Source organism: Zalophus californianus, chromosome 6 (assembly GCF_009762305.2).
Source record: "Zalophus californianus isolate mZalCal1 chromosome 6, mZalCal1.pri.v2, whole genome shotgun sequence".
Lineage (NCBI taxonomy): Eukaryota > Metazoa > Chordata > Mammalia > Carnivora > Otariidae > Zalophus > Zalophus californianus.
This window is the reverse complement of record NC_045600.1, coordinates 128713938-128738552: the sequence shown is the minus strand read 5'-3', so window position 1 is coordinate 128738552 and position 24615 is coordinate 128713938. Positions and strand designations below refer to the sequence as shown.

Here is a 24615-nt window from a genome sequence, read left to right as displayed (position 1 = left end):
ACTAACCTCTGGTCTAGAATCTAGAGAAAGCTACATACTTTCAAAATGACTTCAGATTTTTTTCTGTCTAATTTAGCCTAGAGAACTCCAGCAATGCCACAAATATTTGAGCAAAGGAAAAAAAATCATCTTCCTTTCTCGGGTACATAAATGATGAAGCCTGTGCCAAGGAAATAACAGGACTTTTGTTTGCAAGGCCGCTGTAAAAATCATAGAAGGGTAATAAAGCAAATACAAATGTCAAGATGACTTCATTTGAGGAACAGCTTTAAAAGAAAGCAATATTCAAAGCTTAGTAATCAAGCTTATAAATGAAAAAAAGTAAACAATAACAAGACATAAGTTAATTCATATAATAACAATCGTTCCTTTCCTGAGATAGAGCATGAAAGAAAAGCATTTGAGAGTTTGTAATGGTGGAAAACAGGGACAACTTGTAGCCATTTACCTACTCTTAGCCAAAAGCATGGCATATTGCTCCAGGTTGACACACTTTTTCAGGTATCAGAAAGTCATCCTTCAGATACCTGACCCTTGGAGACAATTTTATAAAAAGAAGAACCCAGGATGAGAGGCAGGACCATCAGTTACAAGTACTGCAGCAGGAGTAGAAAACCCAAACTGTAGGTTTTTTTGTTTTTAGGAGAGAGAGAGAGAGTGCAAGCTGCAGAGGGAGACACAGAGAGAAAATTCTAGCAGGCTGCATGCCCAGTGTGGAGGCTGATGCAGGGCTCGATCTCATGAGTCGGATATTCAACCAACTGAGCTACCCAGATGCCCCCTCAAACTGTAGTTGGAGCATCCTTACAGACAAGACTGTACAACCTTGGGCAAAAGCATAATGTCTCTGACCCTTGGTGTCCAATACAGTTGATGTAGAACCAAGTAAGATGTCTGAAATGATTTGCAAACTGAGGCAAGTCATACAGATTTGTATTAAGTGCCTATACGTCATCATACCTTTTACCCCTTCCCCTCCCAACCACTGGTCTACATGGAACTGAGTGCTACAGCTTAGGTTGGGTTCTTCTTTTGAAATGGGCTCCACTGTGGTTTCACACTCACCACATAAGATTTTGGAAAGTCCAAATAATAAGCATAATCAGTCAAACTCATGTGCCAGCTGAGCTTTTAAAGAATTTGAGAATAATTTATTATAGGAATAATACATATTCATCATTAAAAGAAAAGATACAGAAATTTATATATATATATATAATTGCAACAACCAAAGATGAGTACTGCACACCTTGATATATATGCTTTCAGATGATTTTCTATGAATATTTTTTTAAATGGATCATAATGTTTGAGAACCTGCTTCTTTCACTTAATCATATAACAAAATGTGGCAATGAATGCTATCACATCACTTTTAGTGGCTGAGTGGTGTCACGTCAGATTTAATTGACCACTCATCTTCAAAAATAGTATTAGTTAGGAAGTTTAAAAAATGTTTTGTGGAAAATTTTTACCAATCATATTTCTGATGAGGGACTTACATCCAGAATATATAAACAACTCTTGCAACATAATAAAAAGACAACGCAATTTAAATATGAATAAAGTTTCTACGTAGTCATTTTTCCATAGAAGATATACAAATGGTCAATAAGCACATAAGAAGATGTTCATCATCATTAATCATCAAGGAGATGCACATCGAAACTACAGTGAGGTACTACTTCATACCCACTAGGACAGTGGCTGTAATAATGATAAAGAAAGATAGTAACAAGTGTTGGCAAGGATGTGGGAAAACTGGAACCTTATGTACTGCTGGTGGGAATATAAAATGGTGCAGCTACTTTGGAAAATAGGAGCAGTTCCTCAAAAGTTTAAACATAGAATTACAGTATGACCCATTAATTCCACTCCTATGTATATGTCCCCCCAAATGAAGACATGTATCCACATAAAAACTTGTACACAATGTTCATAACAGTACTATTCATAAGAGTCAAAAAGCCCAAACAACCCAAACCTCCCCGAAGGAATGTTCATTCTGAGCAATGAGTAAATAAAATCTGGTATATCCATACAATGGAATATTGCTCAATCATCAAAAGGAAGTACTGATACATGTTAAAGTATGGATGAACCTTGAAAAAAGTATGCCAAAGGAAAAAGGGCAGTTACAAATAACCTAATCTTATACCTAAAGGAGCTACAAAAAGAACAACAAATAAAACTTAAAACCAGCAGAAGGACGGAAACAAGATGAGAGCAGAAATAAATGATGCAGAAACTAAAAAAACAACAGAACAAATCAATGAGACCAGGACCTGGTTCTTTGAAAAAAATCAATAAAATTGATAAACCTCTAGCCAGACTTACCAAGAAAAAAAGAGAAAGGACTTGAATAAATAAAATTACAATTGAGCGAGAAGAAATAACAACCAACACCACAGAAATACAAACAATTATAAGAGAATATTATGGAAAACTATATGCCAAGAAACTGGACAACCTAGAAGAAATGGATAAATTCCTAGAAACATATAAACTACTGAAACTGAAATAGGAAGAAATAGAAAACTTGAACAGACCCATAACCAGGAATGAAACTGAATCGGTAATCAAAAAACTCCCAACAAACAGAAGTCCAGGACCAGATGGCTTCACAGGAGAATTCTACCAAACATTTAAAGAACAGTTAATACCTATTCTTCTCAAACTATTCCAAAAGTTAGGAAAACTTCCAAATTCATTCTCTGAGGCCAGCATTGCCCTGATACCAAAACCAGACAGAAGACTCCACTAAAAAAGAGAACTAGAGGCCAATATCCCTGATGAACACAGATGCAAAAATCCTCAACAAAATACTAGCAAACCAAATCCAACAACACATTAAAAAATCATTCACCACAATCAAGTAGGATTTATTCCTGAGCTGTAAGGTGGTTCAATGTTCACAAATCAATCAACTTGATACATCACATCATTAAGAGAAAGGATAAGAACTAGATGATAATTTCATAGATTCAGAAAAAATATGTGACAAAGTATAACATCTACTCATGATAAAAATCATCAATAAAGTAGGTTTAGAGGGAATATAGCTCAACATAATAAAGGCCATATATGAAAAACCCACAGCTAGCATCATCATTAATGGAGAAAAACTGAGAGCTTTTCCCCAAAGTCAGGAAAAAGACAAGGATGTTCACTATCACCACTTTTATTCAACACAGTACTGGAAGTCCTAGCCACAGCAAGAGACAACAAAAAGAAATAAAGGTCATCCAAATCAGTAAGGAAGTAAAACCTTCACTCTGTGCACATGATATGATACTGTATATAGAAAACCCAAAGATTCCATCAAAAAACTGCGAGAACTGACAAATTCAGTAAAGTTGCAGGATACAAAATCAATGTACAGAAATCCATTGCATTTCTATACACCAGTAATGAAGCCACAGAAAAAGAAATGAAGGAAACAGTCCCATTCACAATTGCACCAAAAATAATAAGATATCAAGGGATAAACCTAAATAAAGAGGTCAAAGACTTGTACTTGAAAACTATAGAATACTGATGAAAGAAACTGAAGACAATACAAAGAAATGGAAAGACATTCCATGCTCATGATTGCAAGAACAAATATTGTTAAAATGTCTATACTGCCCAAAGCAATCTGCACATTTAATGCAATCCCTATCAAAATACATTTTGATTGCATTTTTCACAGAAGAACAATCCTAAAATTTGTATGAAACCACAAAAGACCCCAAATAGCCAAAGCATTCTTGAAAAAGAAAAGCAAAGCTGGAGGCATCACAATTTCAGACTTCAAGTTATATTATAAAGCTGTAGTAATCAAAATGGTATGGTATTGGCGCAAAAATAGACACATGGATCAATGGAACAGAACAGAAAACTCAGAAATAAACCCACAATTGCATGGTCAATTAATCTTCAACAAAGCAGGAAAGAATATCTAATGGAAGAAAGACAGTCTTGTCAACAAATGGTGTTGGGAAAACTGGACAGCAACATGCAGAAGAATGAAACTGGGGGCACCTGGGTGGCTCAGTTAGTTAAGCATCTGACTCTTGGTTTCAGCTCAGGTCATGATCTCAGGGTTGTAGGATCAAGCCCCTCACTGGGCTCCGCACTGAGTGCAGAGTCTGCTTAAGACTCTCCCCCTTCCTCTGCCCCTCCCCCTGCTTGTGTGCACGCTCTCTCTAAAATAAATAAATCAATCTTAAAAAAAGAGAGAGAATGAAACTTGACCGCTTACTTACACCATATACAAAAACAAATTAAAAATGGATTAAAGATATAAATGTGAGACCCGAAATAAAAAAATCCTAGAAGAGAACACAGGCAGTAACTTCTCTGACATTGGCTGAAGGAACTTCTTCTCAGTTATGTCTCCAGAGACAAGGGAAACAAAAGCAAAAATAAACTATTGGGACTGCATCAAAATAAAAAGCTTCTGCATGGTGAAGAAAACAATCAACAAAACTAAAAGGCAACCTAGGGAATGGGAGAAGATATTTGCAAATGACATATCCAATAAAGGGTTAGTATCCAAAATATATAAAGAACTTATAAAACTCAACACACAAAAAATGAATAATCCAATTATAAAATGGGCAGAAGACATGAACAGAGATATCTCCAAAGAAGATATAGAGATGGCCAACAGACACATAAAAAGATGTTCACCATCACTCACCATTAGGGAAATACAAATCAAAACCACAATGAGATACGACCTCACACCTGTCAGAATGGCTAAAATCAACAACACAAGAAACAACAGTTGTTGGTGAGGATGTGGAGAAAAAGGAACACTCATGCACTGTTTATGGGAATGTGAACTGGTAGAGCCACTGTGGAAACCAGTATGGAGGTTCCTCAAAAAGTTAAAAATAGAACTATCCTACCATCCAGCAATCCCACTACTGGGTATTTACCCCAAAAATACAAAAATGCTAATTCAAAGGGATACATGCACCCCTATGTTTATAGTAGCATTAATTACAATAGCCAAATTGTAGAAACAGCCTAAATGTCCACTGATTGATGATCGTGATGTATATATTAATGGAATTTTATTCAGCCATAAAAAAAGAATGAAATCTTGCCATTTGCACTGACATGGATGGAGCTAGAGAGCATAATGAAAATGCTAAGCAAAGTAAGTCAGACAAAGACAAATACCATACGACTGCACTCACAGGTGGAATTTTTTTTTTTTAAAGATTTTATTTATTCATTTGACAGAGAGAGAGACAGCGAGAGAGGGAACACAAGCAGGGGGAGTGGGAGAGGGAGAAGTGGGCTTCCCGCGGAGCAGGGAGCCCAATAGGGGGCTCGATCCCAGGACCCTGGGATTATGACCTGAGCCGAAGGCAGATGCTTAATGACTGAGCCACCCAGGCGCCCCTCATATGTGGAATTTAAGAAACAAAACAAACGAGCAAAGGGGAAAAAAAAAGAGAAGAGACAAATCAAGAAACGGACTCCTGGGGTGCCTGGCTGGCTCAGTGCGTAGTGCATGTGACTCTTGATCTCGGGGTTGTAAGTTTGAGCCAAATGGTTGGTGTAGAGATTAGTTAAAAAAAATCTCTGGGTTCCTGGCTGGCTCAGTTGGTTAAGCATCCGCTTTTGGCTCACGTCATGATCCCAGAGTCCTGGGATTGAGCCCTGCATCGGGCTCCCTGTTCAGTGAGGAGTATGTTTCTCCCTCTCCTGCCCCGCCCCCTGCTTGTACTCTCTCTCGCAAATACATAAAAATCTTTAAAATAAAAAAAATTTAATTGTTTTTTAAAAATTAAAAAAAAAAAAACAGACTCTTAACTCTAGAGAACAAACTGATGGTTGCTGGGGGGAGGTGGGTGGGGGACGGTTAAAGTAGGTGATGGGTAGAAGGAGTGCGCTTGTTGTGATGAGCACCGGCTGATATACGGAAGTACTGAATCACTCTATTATACACCTGAAACTAACACTGTGTTAAAAAAAGAAAATGGAAAAAAAAAAAGCCAAGTCACAAAAGGCCACACATTGTATGATTCCATGTATATGAAATGTCCCAAATAGGCAATTCCACAGAGACAGAAAATAGATTCGTAGTTGTCAGGGGCTGGGGGAACATGGTAACAGAGATTGTTAATGGGATGAAAAAGCCAAAATGATTGTGGTAATGCTTGCACAACTCTTGTTAATATACTGAAAACCACTGAATTGTGTATTTCAATTGGGTGAGTTGTACGGTATGTTAATTACAGCTCAATAAATCTGTCCTTTAAAAAAGTTTGTTAACAGGGGCGCCTGGGTGGCTCAGTTGGTTAAGCGACTGCCTTCGGCTCAGGTCATGATCCTGGAGTCCCGGGATCGAGTCCCGCATCGGGCTCCCCGCTCAGCAGGGAGTCTGCTTCTCCCTCTGACCCTCTTCCCTCTCGTGCTCTCTCTCTATCTCATTCTCTCTCTCAAATAAATAAATAAAATCTATAAAAAAAAAGTTTGTTAACATTTGGAAGCGAAACTAAATATAGGTGAGATTTAGCGGTACCCGTAAAGCTAGTAATTTTTGTTTAAAAAATAATTGTAATAATGTTAAACAAAAATCAAAATATTTTTCTCCTAATATCATTCTTGGGCCAGTCATAGCTAACCAGCACAAAGCAGTTTAGAAAAAGATGTGTGCTGGCTTTAAATTGGTCCTGCATGATTAGGCGATCCTACCCATCTGTTTTAGGGCAGAGGATTAGGAGAGCAGAGAATGCTGTGGGTCCTGATGCACCTGACACTCAGCAATGGGCATTCCCAAGGGGAGGCCATAAATTGGGCTTGGACACTGAGCTACTGGCTTCACTCTAATCTTTCAGAGCTGTAAGCATACTTCCTGATGAGCTCTAAGGCTAGGGTCTCCTGGGGGAATGCCTAGGTCTATGAAAAGTATAATCCTAATGAGAAAGCAGGAAATTCATGGAGAGAAAAGCCATAGAAAATCATTCTTAACATTGTATTCTGGTAAATACTCCGTAAGCTGAAATATGTTCATATATTTCTTATTATGACCTCTGCAGAATGCAGATATGGAAGAATCCATTAACTGGTGATAAACCCAGAATTTTTTTCCTTTGGCTGATTGTGTCAAGCCAATAAGCTGAGGTTAAGGAAATTAGTTGGAGGACCGGTGAGTCATAGAAGAAAGGTAAGTTCTACATAGCTTCCAAAGTTACCCAGATGAGCGGAATTCAGAGTGTGTCAAAGATGGGCCAGAATAGAAAGGCCAATCCCCCCGCCAAGTCAGTGCTGTCCCCCAGGCCATCTGGGGGCACAGTTTTGGAGTACTGGTCCAGCAGTAAGGAGCTCAAACTCCTGCCTGCAGGGCCTGGCTCTGCACCCACCGCCTCCTGCTCCTTCCTCTGTGCCTAAGTTCTGATGGACACCTGCCCGAGGGGGCAAATGGCAGTTTCGGTTCAGCCCATGCTCTGCAGAATGAGCTGTGCACTTAGATACAAGGCTATCTTTGCCTGGAAGAGAGGGCACCCTTTCCAATTCTCGCAAAGACTCTGTCCCTCATCCAACCATGCACAACGGTGGCACAGAGGTGACAGTGACTTTGCTGGGACCTGACTTTCCCTGGACTTGATGAGTTCAGATGACTCTTGAATGTCACCTAAACCTTCCCCTCTGGCTTCCCTGATGCCAGCCTCCTTTCAGCTCCTTCTTTGTGTCTTGTGGCTCTTTCCCCTGGGTGTTTGCTGGAACTTCTAGCTGGAATGTTCTTTCTTTCTTCCATCTCTGCCTGGCAAACTTCCATTCATCTTCTTAACTACTGTTCCTCTTTTAGTTTTAGCTTAGCAGTCTCCTCCTTTAGGAAGGCTTCCCTGACAAGGGCGAGGATAAGAGTGCGACCATGGAGACACCTAGGACACATCATTGAAGGTGGCACTCATTCTCAGGGGCAGGCAAGTGTAGGGTGGGCATCTGAGAGTAAGTGCCTCCTTAAATGGTGTGGCTTGGGCACTTGGCTTTCTCATCTTAATCCCTGCTCTGTTCCCTGACACCCCAGTCTAAGTTGGGTGCCTCCAAGAACACCTGACTGCGCTCCCATGGAGCTGTGAACCTTCCCTGCTCAGGAAACATCCCCCATGCTATAGTATAAGTGCCTGGTAACTTGGTGCCAATGCTTTTAGTGCTGGGCTCTATGAAGGTAGGGTCCAAGGCTGCCTCCCTGGTCTTGGCAGCCCAGCACCTTGCAGTACCTGACACAAAGTGCACGCCAGCTGCCTGATGGAAGGAAGGAGGAGAAGCTGAGGAGGGAGGGAAGAAGAAACAACCTACAAACACAAATCCATTAGCTTAGAGACTCTGAGGCTATAGTTCATAACTGAATGTTCATAGATTCCAGAATAAAGTTTATGACAAAAATCTTCACACACACACACACACACACACACACAAAAGCACATATTTTCACATTGATTTGGTAGCAAGAATATTATAGACTACTGATCTAATTAAAGGCTGGAGAAGTTGTTGATATTTTATAAAAGGTGGAATAAAAGAAACCTTGTAGGAACCTAATAGGGCTTGAATTGTATCCTCCCACCCAAATTCATATGTTCAAGTCCTCACCTCCAGTACTTGAGAATGTGACTTTATTTGGGAATAAGGTTGTTGTAGATATAATTAGTTAAATTAAGAAGATGTCATACTAGAGTAGGGGGACCCCTAATCCAAAACGACTGGTGTCCTTACAAAAAGGACACAAAGACACACACAGAGGGAGAAGGCCACGTGAAGATGAGGCAAGATTGGGGTCATGCATCTATAAGCCAAGGAATGCCAAAGATTGCCAGGAACCCCCCAGAAGCTGGGAGACAGGCCTGGAACAGATCCTCCCTCACAGTCCCCAGAAGGAACCAATCCTGTCAACACTTTTATCTCAGATTTCCAGCCTCCAGCACTATGAGAGAACTTTCTGTTGTTCACGTCACCTAGTTGGTGGTACTTTGTTACGGCAGCCCTTGCAAACTAATATGGAACACCCCTCCCCGCCCCCGGCCAACTCCAGGCCCAGAGATTTCTCTTCCTTCAGCCCCCTAATAGAACGAACACTGGGTATACTCACTCAGAGCAGCTACTTTGACATGGGAGCACCATTTTTTTTTTCTCTTTAATCACACTATGCTCAAGTCCCACTTTGTATTATCTCCCTGCCTAGAAATTTAATTTGAATATTGCAGGGAAGAAGACCCAGAAGCAGGCAAATTCAGCAGGAAAAAACACGTGATTTTCACTGGCCATAGTTCTGCCTTTGAAACCAGAATGTCCAAATGAAAGCACATCTCACGAATCCCATGACATCCAGCCAGCTGAACTTAGCAGGGAGCCAGCCCCAAAGGGACACAATCACACACAAGGTGTCCATATTTGAAGGTGACCTGTTGCCATTTCTGAACACACTAAACTTAAAAGATTTTTTTGTCAGCCTATTATTGGCCCCAAGTTTCAAACCACTGAATTCTTCAAACCCTGAGTCCTTCTTTCTCTTGTAGCTGAAACGACTTACCCCCTTACTTAGGTCATCCACAGGGGAAAAAAATTAGATCCCTCACATTATGTACACAAGAGTTCTAAGTGGACTAGAGAGGCCTAAATTTAAAAAGCAAAACTGTGATATGTTTGAGAGAAAAATATAAGAAAAAGTAATTTCATGACTTTGGGAAGAGAAGGATTTTTTTAAACAAGATACAAAAAAATATAAATCAGAACAGAAAAGTTGGGTATATTGAGTCACCTTAAAAATAAAAACTCCCAGGGGCACCTGGGTGGCTCAGTTGTTAAGTATCTGCCTTCAGCTCAGGTCATAATCCCAGGGTCCTGGGATCGAGCCCCGCATCGGGCTCCCTGCTCAGCAGGAAGCCTGCTTCTCCCTCTCCCACTCCCTCTGCTTGTGTTCCCTCTCTCGCTGTGTCTCTTTCTGTCAAATAAATAAATAAAATCTTAAAAAAACAAAAACAAAAAACTCCCGTACATCAAAAGTCAACATAAAGAAAGTGAAAAGCCCAAACTATGCCCGCCCTGGGAATACATACAATATATGTAAGCATCAAATAACCTGTGAGAAATATGAAGAATGTCTACAAATTAATAAGAAAAATACAAACAGCCCAATTTAAAAAATGAGCAAAAGATATGAATAGACAATTCACAGAACATGATTTCCAAATGTCCAGCAAACATATGAAAAGATGTTCAAACTTGCTATTAGGGAAATGCAGTTAAGGAAACCATACGATTGGCACAGATAATAAGTCTGACGGTATCGAGTGCTGGCAAGGATGTGGAGTAATGGGGAATTTCCATATCCTACTGGCGAGAGCATAGATTGGTGTTTGGCAAACCTGGTAAAGTTGAGAATGTGGATATTTGTCAAGTGAGGAACTCCACTCCTGGGCATAGACCTCAGAGATAATCTTGAACGTGTGCCCAAAGAGACATGTACAAGAGTGAAACTGGAATTTCATCTCACTGAATTTATAGGTTTGCCCTGTGAACACTGATGATTAAGTTAGGGGAAAATAGATGGATAAAACACAATGTGTGGGTTTAAAAGCAAAAGACTAGAAGGGAGCCTGGGTGGCTCAGGTGGTTAAACACCTGACTTGATTTCAGCTCAGGTCATGAACTTGGGGTTGCGATTCAAGCCCCGTGATGGGCTCCACACTGGGTGTGGAGCTCTACTTAAAAAAAAAAAATAAATAAATAAAATGAAGAGATAGAGATATATGTAATAGCTGACATGGGTACATTTCAAAAATACAAATGTAATTGGGGGGGAGCAAGCTACAGAAGGAAATATACATAGAAAGTTTGAAAAGTGAGAAATAACACTGCATATTTTCATGGCTATATATATGTATATGTATATATACGTATTTCATTCAGAGGAATGAAAAACACTAAATTAAGGATAATAACTGCCTGTAGAGTTAGGGGGTGGGGGGAAGGACACAGAACAGGCCTCCACGTACCTGAAATGTCCTATTTGGTAAGCTTGGAGTGTGTATGTATTTGCCTAACAACATCTGTACTTTTATGCTATTCCAAAGATGAACAAATACAACCCTCTCTGGTTTAGTGTATGCAAAGAATGAAGCACGTTCTAGGCCTCGCCCCTTGAGGCTGCTGCCGGCACCCTGATCCAGGGTCCTGGCACCCACAAGACCTCCAGAAACAGAGGCTTATCAAGCTAACATCATCTCCAATGAGGCTTCTGGAGCTCATCAAGGATATGCTGTTCATGTAAAAGAAAAGACAAAATAGAAAATAAAATTACTTTAGCTTCACAATATATTTAATAAAAAAGGAATGGAGGAGGTACGGGTCTCCGGAAATGCCTACATAATTGCCTTGTCTTTGCTGCCAACTCCCTTAAAGCCTCAGTCAATTTCAGGTAATCTCGACTGTCTCCTTGTGCTGCTAGTAATGTTTGGGATGTAACATTGTCTCCTTTCTGCTTCCCTCTGCCTGCCGGGAATGCTTTGAGGATTTATTGTCTCCTTGTGCCCATAATATGTTTAGGCAGCTTTAGGAAACACCAGACAGATGAAAAGATAGAGAGTTTTGAACAACAGAATGTGGCAGTATGTGAATTTGGCTGGTCTGCAACTTCAACCACAACATATTTTATTGAATGAAAATACATCCACAGTAATTCTCCAAAGCGCGTGATGAGACACTATCTAATTTCAGATGGGCTTCAGAAGAGCTCACAGGGACGGAGACTTGTTTCAACAGGCCATAGACAAATGCAAGCTCTTTGGTATTACCAAGACAACAGAGAGTGTCTTTTTAACAGCACTGGAATTTGGGGGCACCTGGGTGGCTCAGTTGGTTAAGCACCTGCCTTAGGCTCAGGTCATGATCCCTGGGATCATAAGTCCTGGGATTGGGCTCCCTGCTCAGCAGGGATTCTGCTTCTCCCTTTCTCCCTGCTCTCCCCCTACTCATGCTCTCTCTCTCTCAAATAAATAAATAAAATCTTTAAAAATAAATAAATATTTGCAATGACGTGGATTGAACTAGAGGGTACTATGCTAAGTGAAATAAGTCAATCGGAGAAAGACAAGTATCATATGATCTCACTGATATGAGGAATTTGAGAAACAAGGCAGAGGATCATAGGGGAAGGGAGGGAAAAATGAAACAAGATGAAACCAGACAGGGAGACAAACCATAAGAGACTCTTAATCACAGGAAACAAATTGAGGGCTGCTGGAGTGGAGGGGGTGGGAGGGATGGGGTGGCTGGGTGATGGACATTGGGGAGGGTAGGTGCTAGGGTGAGCGCTGTGAATTGTGTAAGACTGATGAATCACAGACCTGTACCCCGAAACAAGTAATACATTATATGTTAATTAAAAAATTAAAAATAGAAATAAATAAATAAAAGCTCTGGAACTTGGCAAGAATATGGAGCAACAACGAAAAGCAAAGGTTGCTGATAATTGAAATCTGATGAGAAATCAATCCGGAAAGAGGACAAGTGGGATTTTCCAGAGGCAGAGGGAGAAAAAGCTTACGTCTGGATCTCTTTGTCTACCCTCTGGCACACACAGCTAAAGGCTTTGCTCTGTAGACTGTATTGTAAGGTGTCTGTTCTGCACAGCGAATGTGATCTGGGCCGTGGTGAGGAGCTGGGGCACCCAAGTTTGGTAGACCTGGCTCTGCTCTGCCATTCCCAGCTGTGTGACCTTGGGAAATGACCTCCCTTCTCCTCGGTTGCTCCATTTGAAAATGGTACTAGGAAGAGTGACCAGCACATAGGACTAAATGAGACCAGATCTAAAAGGCACCTTGCAAGAGCCTGACACAGAAGGTGGTCAAGAGTTAGTAGCTGGTGTCATTGCCTAAAATCATCGTTATCACTTGTAGTTGTGTAAGGAAATATGTATTATAAGGAGGTAGTGTTAGAAAGGGAAAGAGAAAAATATAGTGCTCTGAAATTTAAGACTTTAAGGGACTGAAGAAATAGAAAGCAGATAAAATATATGAAGGTAATCTGTGCCATGTAGGGTTTGGTGCTTCTCCACATTAAAAAAAACCCTGATTTTTCAAAAATCAGATTTTGTGTAAGGGTAGCACATTTCTTTAATCAAAGGAATACAGGACAAAGAAGAGCACCAGAAAAAAATAAATCATTTCCTTCTTTGTGAAACAAGCATAAGGCATGCCAGGCAAATAGTGTCCATTGGGAGGAGCTGACAGGAGAAACATCTTGGGAGAAGAACAGGGCATTTCCCAGAGGAGGAGAGAAGCAGGGCTTTGGACACATGAGCATTTGTCAGAGCCTTTATACTCAAAAAAGAGATGTAGAGAAGGTGATTTTTTTTCGTAAGATTTTATTTATTTATTTGACACAGAGAGAGAGACAACTAGAGAGGGAACACAAGCAGGGGGAGTGGGAGAGGGAGAAGCAGGCTTCCTGCTGAGCAGGGTGCTCAATGCGAGGCTTGATCCCAGGACCCTGGGATCATGACCTGAGCCAAAGGCAGGTGCTTAACAACTGAGCCACCCAGGTGCCCCGAGAAGGTGATTCTTTAAAGACACACATCGACAGAGGTATAAGCTTAACACCAAGGACCTCCACATGATGGTATAAACTTAAAAACAAAACAAAACGGTTGAGTCCTGAAAGTAAGATTTAGAGATTACTGAACACCGTAGGACCTAAAAGCAAGAGAGTAAAGATGATTACTGAAGTATCAAAAATTCTCAATAAAAGCCACTGGGGATGCTTTATGGGGAAGCCCATGGAACTAAGTCGAATTTCAGCATCCCAATGACGTGGTAGCAGGTAGATACACATGAGGTCCCACATACCGTTGTTTACTCCATTACCTCTACCCCTTCCCAGGAAGTCCTGGCCAAGGGAGGAAACTTCCTCATCTCCTTTCCTCTTGGGAAAGCTTATGTTAGAATCACTTTCCAAATCTCACGGCTATAATGGATCAAGAAGAAGCAAGACAAAGAAACAAAGTCAAGCTTAAAAAAAAACAAACATAAGACTATCTTAATTTTAATGTAGGTGGTTCACAAAAGTAAAGACAAAGAGTGCTTAGCCTTTCCCAAGTCACAGGATAAGAACAGGAAAGAATATTGCATTCCAGGGGCAGTCTGGAAGTATAGAATCTTAGTCTGCGATATAAGCACATGCTTTAAAACCAAATTGTTTCTGAGATGAAACTGCACAAAGAGAAATGTTCCACTGGATAGTAACTATAATAACTACTTTTTAAAAAGGGTCTACCAGGGCTCCTGGCTGGCTCAGTCTGTAGGGCATGCCACTCTTGATCTCAGGGTCATGAGTTTGAGCCCCACACTGGGTGTAGAGATTACTTAAAAAAATAAAATCTTGGGGCACCTGGGTGGCTCAGTTGGTTGGGCAGCTGACTCTTGATTTCAGGTTAGGTCATGATCTCAGGGTCATGAGATCCAGCCCTGCCTCAGCTCCATGCTGGGCATGGAGCCTGCTTAAGATTCTTTCTCTTCCTCTCCCTCTACCCCTCCTCCTGCCCCCTTCCAACTCCCCCCGCCACCACTACTTGTATACGCATGCGCACTCTCTCTTAAAAATAAATAGACAAAGTCTAAAAAAAAAAAAAAAAGGTCTACCATGTACCCAGATGCTTTAATGTGCGGTCTATTTCGTCATCACAGCAAACCTTGGAGGTCTGATCATTCCTCCCTTAACAGGAGAGGAGAGTGGGGGACTTGCCCATAGTCCTACAGCTGGGAGGGTGGAATGGATGCTGATTTGAACTCGGGGCTACCTGACTGTAAAGCCGACACTGTTGACTACACCACTTCCCATTCCTTTGAGATACAGGAGATGTCCTGTTGATGCTCTAGTTACCCCAAGTGCACTGAGAGCTAGTCAGCACAGCAACACCAGGCCAAGTGCTCACCAAGCAAGCTGTGGAGGACTCCAAAGATGACCTGTCACACAGTCCTAGGGAAAACCTAGACAGGTCACACGTTCTGGAGCAGCAGTAACTGGGGCAGAAAACAATTCTTAACACAGGAGAACGGTGTGCCCATATTTACTAGCGAGTTTCTTGATCACATTTAGAAAAACAAGGGGGTTTTTTAGGAACACGTTTTGGACTTAGTCTCCAAAGTTAATGAATGATTAGTGAATAGGAAGTAGTGCTAGAACGGAGGAGGGCAGGTAAAAGGGACAAAGCTTCAGCCCACAGTTAGGGATAGAAGGCACGGACCATGAGTCACCGGCAGCATTCATCTATCAGCCCAAGGAGAAAAGAACCAGCCTGGCCTGATGGGCACCATAAAAGGTGAGGCAGAAGGAGGGGGAGGATGCATGAAAGATGTTTTCTTCCTTTTAAGAGGAACACAAATCCCATGAGAGCTGCCTGAGACATTATCCTGGTCTTCTATGACCAAGACCTGGTAAAAGAAAAGGACCTTGGGGTTGTGAATATAAGCTGAAATGTACAAAAGCAAAGCCTCATACATTTCTAAAGCGGCTCTGTGTAGGCAAAATATTCATAACTCAATGAGGAAACGAGGCAGAGTGATCAAATGAAAACCATGCTGTTGAAACACACAAGTTCCAGTGACTATGTCACTGCGAAGAACCAGGACTGAAAGAAGTTAAGTTTAAAACAACTCAGCTAGACACAAAGTAACTTTGTACAACAGCTGGAAACATTGACTTAATTCTTTTTTTTTTTTAAGATTTTATTTATTTATTTGACAGAGAGACGGCGAGAGAGAAGGAACACAAGCAGGGGGAGTGGGAGAGGGAGAAGCAGGCTTCCCGCGGAGCAGGGAGACCGATGGGGGGCTCTATCCTAGGACCCTGGGTCAGGACCTGAGCCGAAGGCATACACTTAACGACTGAGCCACCATTCTTGGTGGGTAGATGTGTACGAGGCGCCATCTGCTGGCAAGATTTAGTACTGCTATTTGGAAAGAAATCTTAGAGGAGATGCCCCATTCTGGCCAAGGAGAGTTTACCCTCTTTTTGTAGTAATACCGCTGGACATTAAATTCTCATAACACTGGTTAGGTTTCAACAGATGCAACGAGCATCAGATCTGGGACCTCCGAGTTGCTTCTTTCCTCTCTTCCAATACAAGATAGAATACCTACTTCTGGGCGGGAAGAAATTCTGGACTGACAGGTCCTCCCAGTGATTCCTCTCTTTGGGTCTGGCTTCTTGCACGACCCATTATGTTTGTGAGAGTCATCCCTGATGTGAAGCAAAGGGGCAGTCTGATTATTTCCTTTGTACAAACAGATCACAATTTTATCTATTCTGCTTTGGTGAACAGTTGGGTTGTTTCTGATTCTTGGCTTTTACAAATAATGTAGCTTTGGACATTCTTGGCTGTCTTTTGGTGAACATACATGTGCATTTCTGTTCTATTTATGAGTGATACTGCAGTCATAGAGTAGATGAACATTACAATTTTGAAGATAAAGCCAGTTTTCTAAAGTAGTTATACCAAATATATTCACAACAACAACATATGAGAAAGCCTCTAAGAGCCTGACATCCTTACCAACACTTGATATTATTATCAGTCTTTTAAAAAACTTTAGCCAACCTTACGACCCAGCAATTGCACTTCTAGGTATTTACCCCAAGGACACAGATGTAGTGAAAAGAAGGGGCACCTGCACCTCAATGTTCATAGCAGCAATGTCCACAATAGCCAAACTGTGGAAGGAGCCGAGATGCCCTTCAACAGATTAATGGATAAAGAAGATGTGGTCCACATATACAATGGAATATTAATCAGCCATCAGAAAGGATGAATACCTGCCATTTGCATTGACATGAATGGAGCTGGAGGGGATTATGCTAAGTGAAATAAGTAAAGCAGAGAAAGACAATTATGACATCGTTTCACTCATATGTGGAACATAAGGAATAGTGAGTGCAGAGGACCATAGGGGAAGGGAGGGAAAACTGAATGGGAAGAAATCAGAGAGGAAGACAAACCATGAGAGACTCTGGACTCCAGGAAACAAACTGAGGGTTTCAGAGCTGAGGGGGTCGGGGAATGGGGTAACCTGGTGATAAGTATTAAGGAGGGCATGTGTGGTGATGAGCACTGGGTGTTATATGCAACTAATGAGTCGTTGAACACGATTCAAAAACTAATGATGTGCTATATGTTGGCTTATTTAACATAATAAAAAAAAGATAAAAAAAAAAACTTTAGCCATTCTAGTGGAGCTGTAGTAGTAGCTCATGACTTTAATTTTCACTTCCCTGAAGACTGATGAGGTGGAATATTTAGAATGCTTATTAGCTATGTGGGCATCCTTTTTTTTTTTTTTGTGGTCTCTTGCCCACTTTTCTATTGTTTGTTTTATTGATATATAGGAGTTCTTTACAGATTCTAGATATGAGCTCTCTGCCAGTTATGCATGTAATAAATATCTTCTTCCTCTCTATGGTATGAAATACATGGTGATTTAAACACAGAGGAGGGGGTCCAGGAGAGCAGACAAGAAATAGAAAGTCAAGAGAATGACATCAGAACTCTAGGACCCAGGGGTGGATGTGTCAGCACCACATTATTTAGTGAACAGTGTCACTGATGGGGACGCCTGGGTGGCTCAGTCGGTTAAGCATCTGCCTTCGGCTCAGGTCCTGGGAGGAGCCTGCTTCTCCCTCTCCTCCTGCTCTCTCTCTCTCCCCCCCTCTCTCGTGTGCGTGTGCACGCGCTCTCTCTCTAATAAATAAATAAAATCTTTAAAAAAAATGTCACTGATGTATGTGCCTTGGTTGTGGCTGCTGTGACATGACCATGGTCCTCTTTTGCTTCTGGACAACAGCCATGGAGAAGCCACGGACACAGCATCGTGGAGAAGCTCCTTCTGCTTGAAGACAGACTGTTCTGGCAGAGAACCTCCGGCCATGAGGTATCCAAAACGTCCTAAACTGGAAACTTACTGTGCAGATGACAATTTGATCCGTGCTTGAATTTCTATCCATTCCTCCTTTATAATCCTTCCACACTGCAGCAGCTCCTTTGCAAGTCGCTCTGCCTTTGACAAATTCTCTGAAGCTTCCTTAAATCTGGGCTGGGTTCAGGAAACTTCACACATGGCTCTAGATTCTGGGCCCCCAGTTCCTGGACATCCTTGGCTCTGAAACTTCCCATCACCCTTCCTGAGCCATTTGTCACTTTTTGATTTGGCCTTGAAAATGAGGGGCCTCTGGGTGGCTCAGTTGGTTAAAAGCGTCTGCCTCCGGCTCAGGTCGTGATCTCAGGGTCGGGCTCCCTGCTCCGCGGGGAGTCGGCTTCCCCGTTGGCCTCTGCCCCCTGCTCAAGCTCTCTCTCTCTTATTCTATCTCAAAGAAAGAAATAAAATCTTAAAAAAAAAAAGAAAATTAAATATAAGCATTATGGGGGTCTTTTCTAGGTGGAAATATTGGAAACAGAAGGATACTTTTGAAGGGAGAGTAAGGCTCTCCCCATGGTATGGAACAGCTCGATCGAACACCTGAAAACATCCGTATTGTCGTCATAGGGAGGCACAATGGAGCTGGTAAGGATTTCTTTGGCTTTTTCTGCATGTTGCTTTGCTTGCAGTGACAGTCCTGTGGACAAAGAAAAAGCGGTCTCAGTTTCTCTTTCACTATAATTACCTCTGGCTGGGAAACTGAACGAAGTCTCCTTCACATATTGACAAGTGACACATAGAGATGGATCAGGGTGACATGAAATATTGTCCCGACTGTAAAAACCAAAGGAGTGGTTTACACCTAGTACTCAAGATAAATTTTTCCCCAAACGGCCTTTCTAGAAGTAAACAGAACAAGCAGGAACTGAACAACTTTGAAACCTCACCAATATCAGATATAAAATATGTTCTAAATAATTATAAAAAGCAAGGACTATAGATAGCATTCTGGGCAGGAAATAAGATATTCAATTCTGGCTTTGTGACAGTGATCTTAATGAAATACTAAAAATTCTGAATCTTCTGCTTGTCTATCTATAATCACAACTTCAGAGAGTTATTTTAACAGAATACAAATACGGTGATAATCTACAAAAATTTACAAATATAATTTCAATGACAGAATGGGCTAATAGGCTACAATCTCTTATTCCTACAAGGTTATCGACTAACATGAAACAAAATGGGACAACAATGAGAAAAATAATCACTACCAAGCTCTAATTCCCCAGTGCGCTCCAGAGTTCTCCCATGGGCTTATTAGTTTGTGGTAAGGGTGACATGGGGGGTCACCGGTTAGGTTTCAGGGCTTTTCACTTCCCTACACTCCCATCCTCCTCTCCCACACCGACATCCTCTCCCACCCACATCCATACACCCCTGGTCTTATGTTTTTCCATTATATGAAATTGTATCTCAAATCTCTAAAACAGCTGCCAAAAATCTGAAATTAATTCTGTTCCTGTGTCTATAAAACGTAAGAATACATCTTCACATGGAAAAAATCCAGGGTATGTTCTCCATGTGGGAACTCTTAGAGAACTTTGTCTAATTTTTGTTTGTTTGAATGTTTAATTTAAATTCAATTTAATTAACATATATTGTATTATTAGTTGCAGAGGTAGAATTTAGTGATTCATCAGTTGCATACAACACCCAGTGCTCATTATTTCAGAGAATTTTGTCTAATTTTTTTAAAGCACACATTTAATCAACCTACAAGAAATTTATTAGTGCCAATTACACATGCAATATTACAAAAGATAAAGGCACGCTGTATTATCAACTTTGGTACATTCCCTCAAGGAACTCAGGCAACAGGAGGCAGTGTGGGTTGAGGTTTAAAAGCACCAGCTCTGACCTCAAACTGCCCAGAATGAGTTCCCTGAACTACCACTTACTCCGAAAACATTGGCTTCAGCTTCCTCAGCTGTAAACAGTGATGATAATATTACCCCCCTTATAGGACTGTGATGAAGAATGAATGAGAACATGCATGGGAGATAGTTAGCATGATGCCTGGCATTCAATAAGACCTTAAGGAAGGGGCACCTGGGTGGCTCAGTTGTTAAGCGTCTGCCTTCGGCTCAGGTCATGATCCCAGGGTCCTGGGATCGAGCCCCGCATTGGGCTCTCTGCTCGGTGGGAAGCCTGCTTCTCCCTCTCCCACTCCCCTTGCTTGTGTTCCCTCTCTCGCTGTCTCTCTCTCTCTGTCAAATAAATAAATAAATAAAATCTAAAAAATAAAAAAGACCTTAAGGAAGAGTAGATGCTGCTTTCACTTTAAATTGAGAAAGAAAGACTATCATGCAGAAAGGTAGCAGGCTGTGGAAGAAAAGCATCATTTGAAATCCCAGATGCCAGGCCACTGGCGCTGGCGTGCAAAATCTAAGGTCTAAGCCTCGGATCATCTACTTACTAACAATGTAAATTGGGGCAAGCTGTTTCAGCTCACTCGTTCCCTCTGAATCTAAAAATATAGGAGGGGGTTAGGGTTTGAACTAGATGATCTCCAGGGTCCCCTCTGGCTCCAACAGTCTTTGATCTAATAGGTAGGACCAGCTGATAATCAGATTTAGCCAAATTTATTGGGTGGCAATTCTGTGCTGAGCATTGCGGTGTTTTCTACTTCTTGCTATTTTATGTATTCACTGGATCCATGCTGGGAAGTTAAGTACCACCATCATCATTATCATTGCTTTTCAGTTGAAGAAAGGAGTACGGAGATGTACTCTTATACAGCCATCCTAGGATGCCTAGTCAAAAGGAGAAGACATGCTATCCTTCCCTGCGTCTATCCCCCTTTCTCTGTCTTCTTCTGGGGACACCTGGCCCCTGCATACCCAATCCATTCGATTTACCAAGGCCAGCTTGTCCCCCAGGATCCAGTGGAGCCAAAAGGCAGATCTAGCCAATCAGACTATTCCTTGCCTTTGACATACCATCCAAGTCAGCCCAATTAGAACCCCCAAATCCTGAGATTTGGGGGGAAAGATGTTCTTTCTTTCCTGGGAGTGCTGATGAGGGAAGGTTACAGCTTCTGCAAGACTTGCTGCTGCCACGTGGGCAGAGCCTGGGTAAAAATGAAGTCCATACAAGGGCACCTGGGTGGCTCAGTTGGTTAAGTTGGCTGCCTTCAGCTTGGGTCATGATCCCGGGGTCCTGGGATCGAGCCCGACAGCGGGCTTCCTGCTCGGCGGGGAGCCTGCTTCTCCATCTCCCTCTGCCTGCCTCTCTGCCTACTTGTGCTCTCTCTCTATCTCTCTGTCAAATCAATAAATAAAATCTTAAAAAAAAAAATGAAGTCCATACAGAGAAAAACAGAGCCAAGCGGTGGGATAAGAGAGAAACACGGAACGATGACATTGTTTGAACGCCCGGATCTGGCTAAGTCTACAGCAAGTTTTACCCTTGGCTTTTCAAGTTGTATAAGCCAATACATTACCTTTTGTTCACTGCCAGCTTGATTTAGTCTCTTATTTACGTATTTTGCGGGGGGAGGGGAGGGGTCACTTACAGGAAAGTGATTCTCCATCAAAACAAATGTGGATGGATCCTATTTTAGGCCCCTACTCCATGCATTGGGCCCCTCCTACAATGCCTTCCAAGCTAACAAATTCTCTTCCAAGAACCTTACATTTAAGATCATAAAAAAAGGGTCCGACAAAAAAAAAAGACAAAACCAGAGAGGGAGACAAACCATAAGAGACTCTTAATCATAGGAAACAAACTGAGGGTTGCTGGAGGGGAGGAGGGGGGATGGGGTAACTGGGTGATGGACATTAAGGAGGGCATGTGATGCAATAAGCACCAGGTGTTATATAAGACTGATGTATCACAGGCCTCCACCTCTGAAACCAATAATACATTATATGTTAATTAATTGAATTTAAATTTTCAAAAAGGGTCCTCAAAAGCCATCCAAAGGGCTAAAATCTTCCTTCTCTTTTTTAGATATCACAGAAAAAATCTCATTGACTCTTTCTGAAAGGAGATGGCTCTTCAATGTGTGGACAGGAGAATATTCAAGAAAACCTAATGAATCCTTCTAGGTAAGTGGGAGTCAAATTTCCATGAAAGAGCAGAAACCCATGGACTAACCCCTCCCCACCCCCCGTCTGAGAGGAACTCACCTTTCAGCTGGAGGTAGCCCTGAGCCAGATTAATGTGTGCCTCCGCTAGTTTCCAATGGGAGTCGCCATAGCAAATTCTTGTCAGCGCTATGCAGCGCACCAGCTCATGGACAGCCTGTTTATACTGCGACGGAGAGAAAATGGGCTTTACTAGTCAGCGACAACTGAAAACGGAGAGTGACAAAGCACAAAGTCAACTTGCACTTTAATCCAGTGTGTATTTCCTGAGTGCCTACTATGTGCGGGACGTGGTTGTAAGCACTTGGGATCCATCAGAGAACAAAACAGGCAAAGATCTGTTTTGGGTGGGGTGAAACAGACAATAAATGGCAGAAACAAATAAAACAAGAAACAAGTAAAATTTATAGTACATTTCAATTTCTAAAACATTTAAGCTTGTAGTACATTATGAAAAATATAATAAATCAAGAAGACATAGAAAAACTAGAGCAGACTTGTCACCATTCCCCAGGGTTTCCAGCTGCCCAGCTATGAACACCATTCAGGCACCAGTGGGCAAGTTGGTAGTGGGTTTTGAAATAACACTCACTAGTTCTCAATTCAAATACCCTTCTTAGCAGCCTAGGATATCAGCATGGCAATGAGGTTGGCAGGACTGACAAACAAATTTCACTAAAGGAGTGAGAAGTCCATTTATATTCCGTGTCAGAACAAAGAGAACAGGGAGCTGGCCCCTCCAGCTCCAGGTCAGCTCAGAGTAACAATACATTCAAAGCGAGGCTGGTAGTTTTAAAATGTCACTCCAGAATTCCCTGACTCTTTCCGTCCAGCGGTGGGGGTCTAGGTCTCCTTCCCTTTGAATCTGGGCTTTATGACTGGCTGATGGAATATGGAGGAAATGATGTGGTGCCAGGTTTGGGGGCCCACACTTTAAGGAACTACAGGCTTCCAGTTTCTGTTTCTATTTAGAACCTTTTATGGGCTGACTTGTGTGCTCCCATTCCCCAAACCCAAATGTTGGAGGCCCAAGTACTTCAGAATGTGACAGTATATGGAGAGAAGGCATAAAGTTGATGTTTAAAGACGTCAGTTGAAATGAGGTCGTTACAGTAGAGCCTTACTCCAATGTGACTAATGTCCTTATAAGACAAGGAAGAGACACCAGGGAGAGGCACGCACAAAGAAAGAAGTGGGGACAGTGAGAGGACACCCTCTGCAAGCTAGCCCTCCAAATGACATCAACCTTGCCAACACTTTGATCTTGGACTTGCAGCCTGTGGAACTCTGAGGAGATAAACTTCTGTTGTTGAAGCCACCCAGTATGAGGTATTTGGGTATGGCAGCCCCAGCAAACTAATAACCTTACCACCATGCCATGAGGAAGCCTAAGTGGTCCCACGGAGAGGCCCAGGTAGGAAGGCATCAGCAGCTAACACCAATCAGTCAAAAATCTTGGCAGCGGATTCCCTCTTGGCAGATGGAGCCCAGCAAATGCTGGGAGTTAAGGGAATAGCTTCCATGGGGAGACAGCAAATGAATAGCGTATGAAAAAGAAAGAGATGATGAAAACATTGGGGAGTCTAGAGAGAGAGTCTACCAAAAAGAGAGAGGACCTGATCTGATAATGGGTCTATCCAACCACAGATTTCTAAGAAGGGGGCTATGTAGACCGGAAGTCAGTCCCCCCCCACCCCCCTGCCCCCCAATCATAGCCTTGGTCCTCACTACCTGCAACTGGGACAGGGGTAGAGAAGAGCAGCCTGTCCTCCCCTCCACCTTCTTACTTGCTAGAACACAAAGTTCAAATGTCCCTTTGGCTTTCTCATCTTTATTCTGCCAGTTCCGGTGGCTTCATCCAACAGGCATGGGGAGGAGGTAGAGAGGAGAGAAGTACAAGTAGGCAGACAATTTCATAACTGGGATGAGCCTTGGAAATAATATAATCTGATGGAGCAGAGCATGGATTTAATTTTTTTTCTGCCAAAGACATGATTGTGATAATTTGAGAAATATGGATAAGGTTTATAGATTAGATGATAATACTGTACCAATGTTAGTTTCCTAACTTTAATCACTGTACCGTGGTTACCTGGAGAGTATCCTCCAAGATATTCAGGGGGTAAAGGACCATAATACCTATAATTTACTCTCAGTTCAGAAAAATAATGACACACACAGAGACAAATAAAGCCATAATGCAAACGTTAAAAATTGGTGAATCTTATAGACTTTCCTGTAAGTCTGAAAATATTTTAAAATTCAAAAGTAGAAAAAAAATGGAAATTTTAAAAAGCCAATTACATCATGTTAATACTTTCCTGCAAACACTTTTAAGGCCTCCCAAGACACTCAGCTGGAGACCTGTGAGGTCCTAAGTGAACTCCCTGCCTCTCCAACTGCATTTCACATCAGACCATGGTCTCTTCTTTTACTCCAAACACCTCAACTCGTTCCCACCTCATAGACTTTACATGTGCTGTTCCCTCACCCTGGAACTCTTTTCGCTTAGCTCCTCCACGCTGGCTCCTTCACTTCTTAAGGTCTCAGTT

General features: G+C 41.9%; 1 protein-coding gene across 11 annotated transcripts in view; it reads right to left on the bottom strand.

Moving 5' to 3' along the window:
• The window catches only part of TTC23 (tetratricopeptide repeat domain 23), a 90390-nt gene that overhangs the window by 48194 nt on the left and 17581 nt on the right, over positions 1–24615 (bottom strand). For 9 of the 11 annotated variants that reach the window (XM_027568831.2, XM_027568830.2, XM_027568833.2 and 6 more), the window contains 3 exons: positions 22106–22229; positions 18459–18609; positions 17959–18084 (listed from right to left, as the gene is read on the bottom strand). In XM_027568831.2, the coding sequence (XP_027424632.1) occupies positions 17959–18084; positions 18459–18609; positions 22106–22229 (401 nt within the window). Of the gene's footprint in view, positions 1–17958; positions 18085–18458; positions 18610–22105; positions 22230–23432; positions 23580–24615 lie in introns of all 11 variants that reach the window. The other 2 variants (XM_027568836.2, XM_027568835.2) reach the window with 2 other exon arrangements.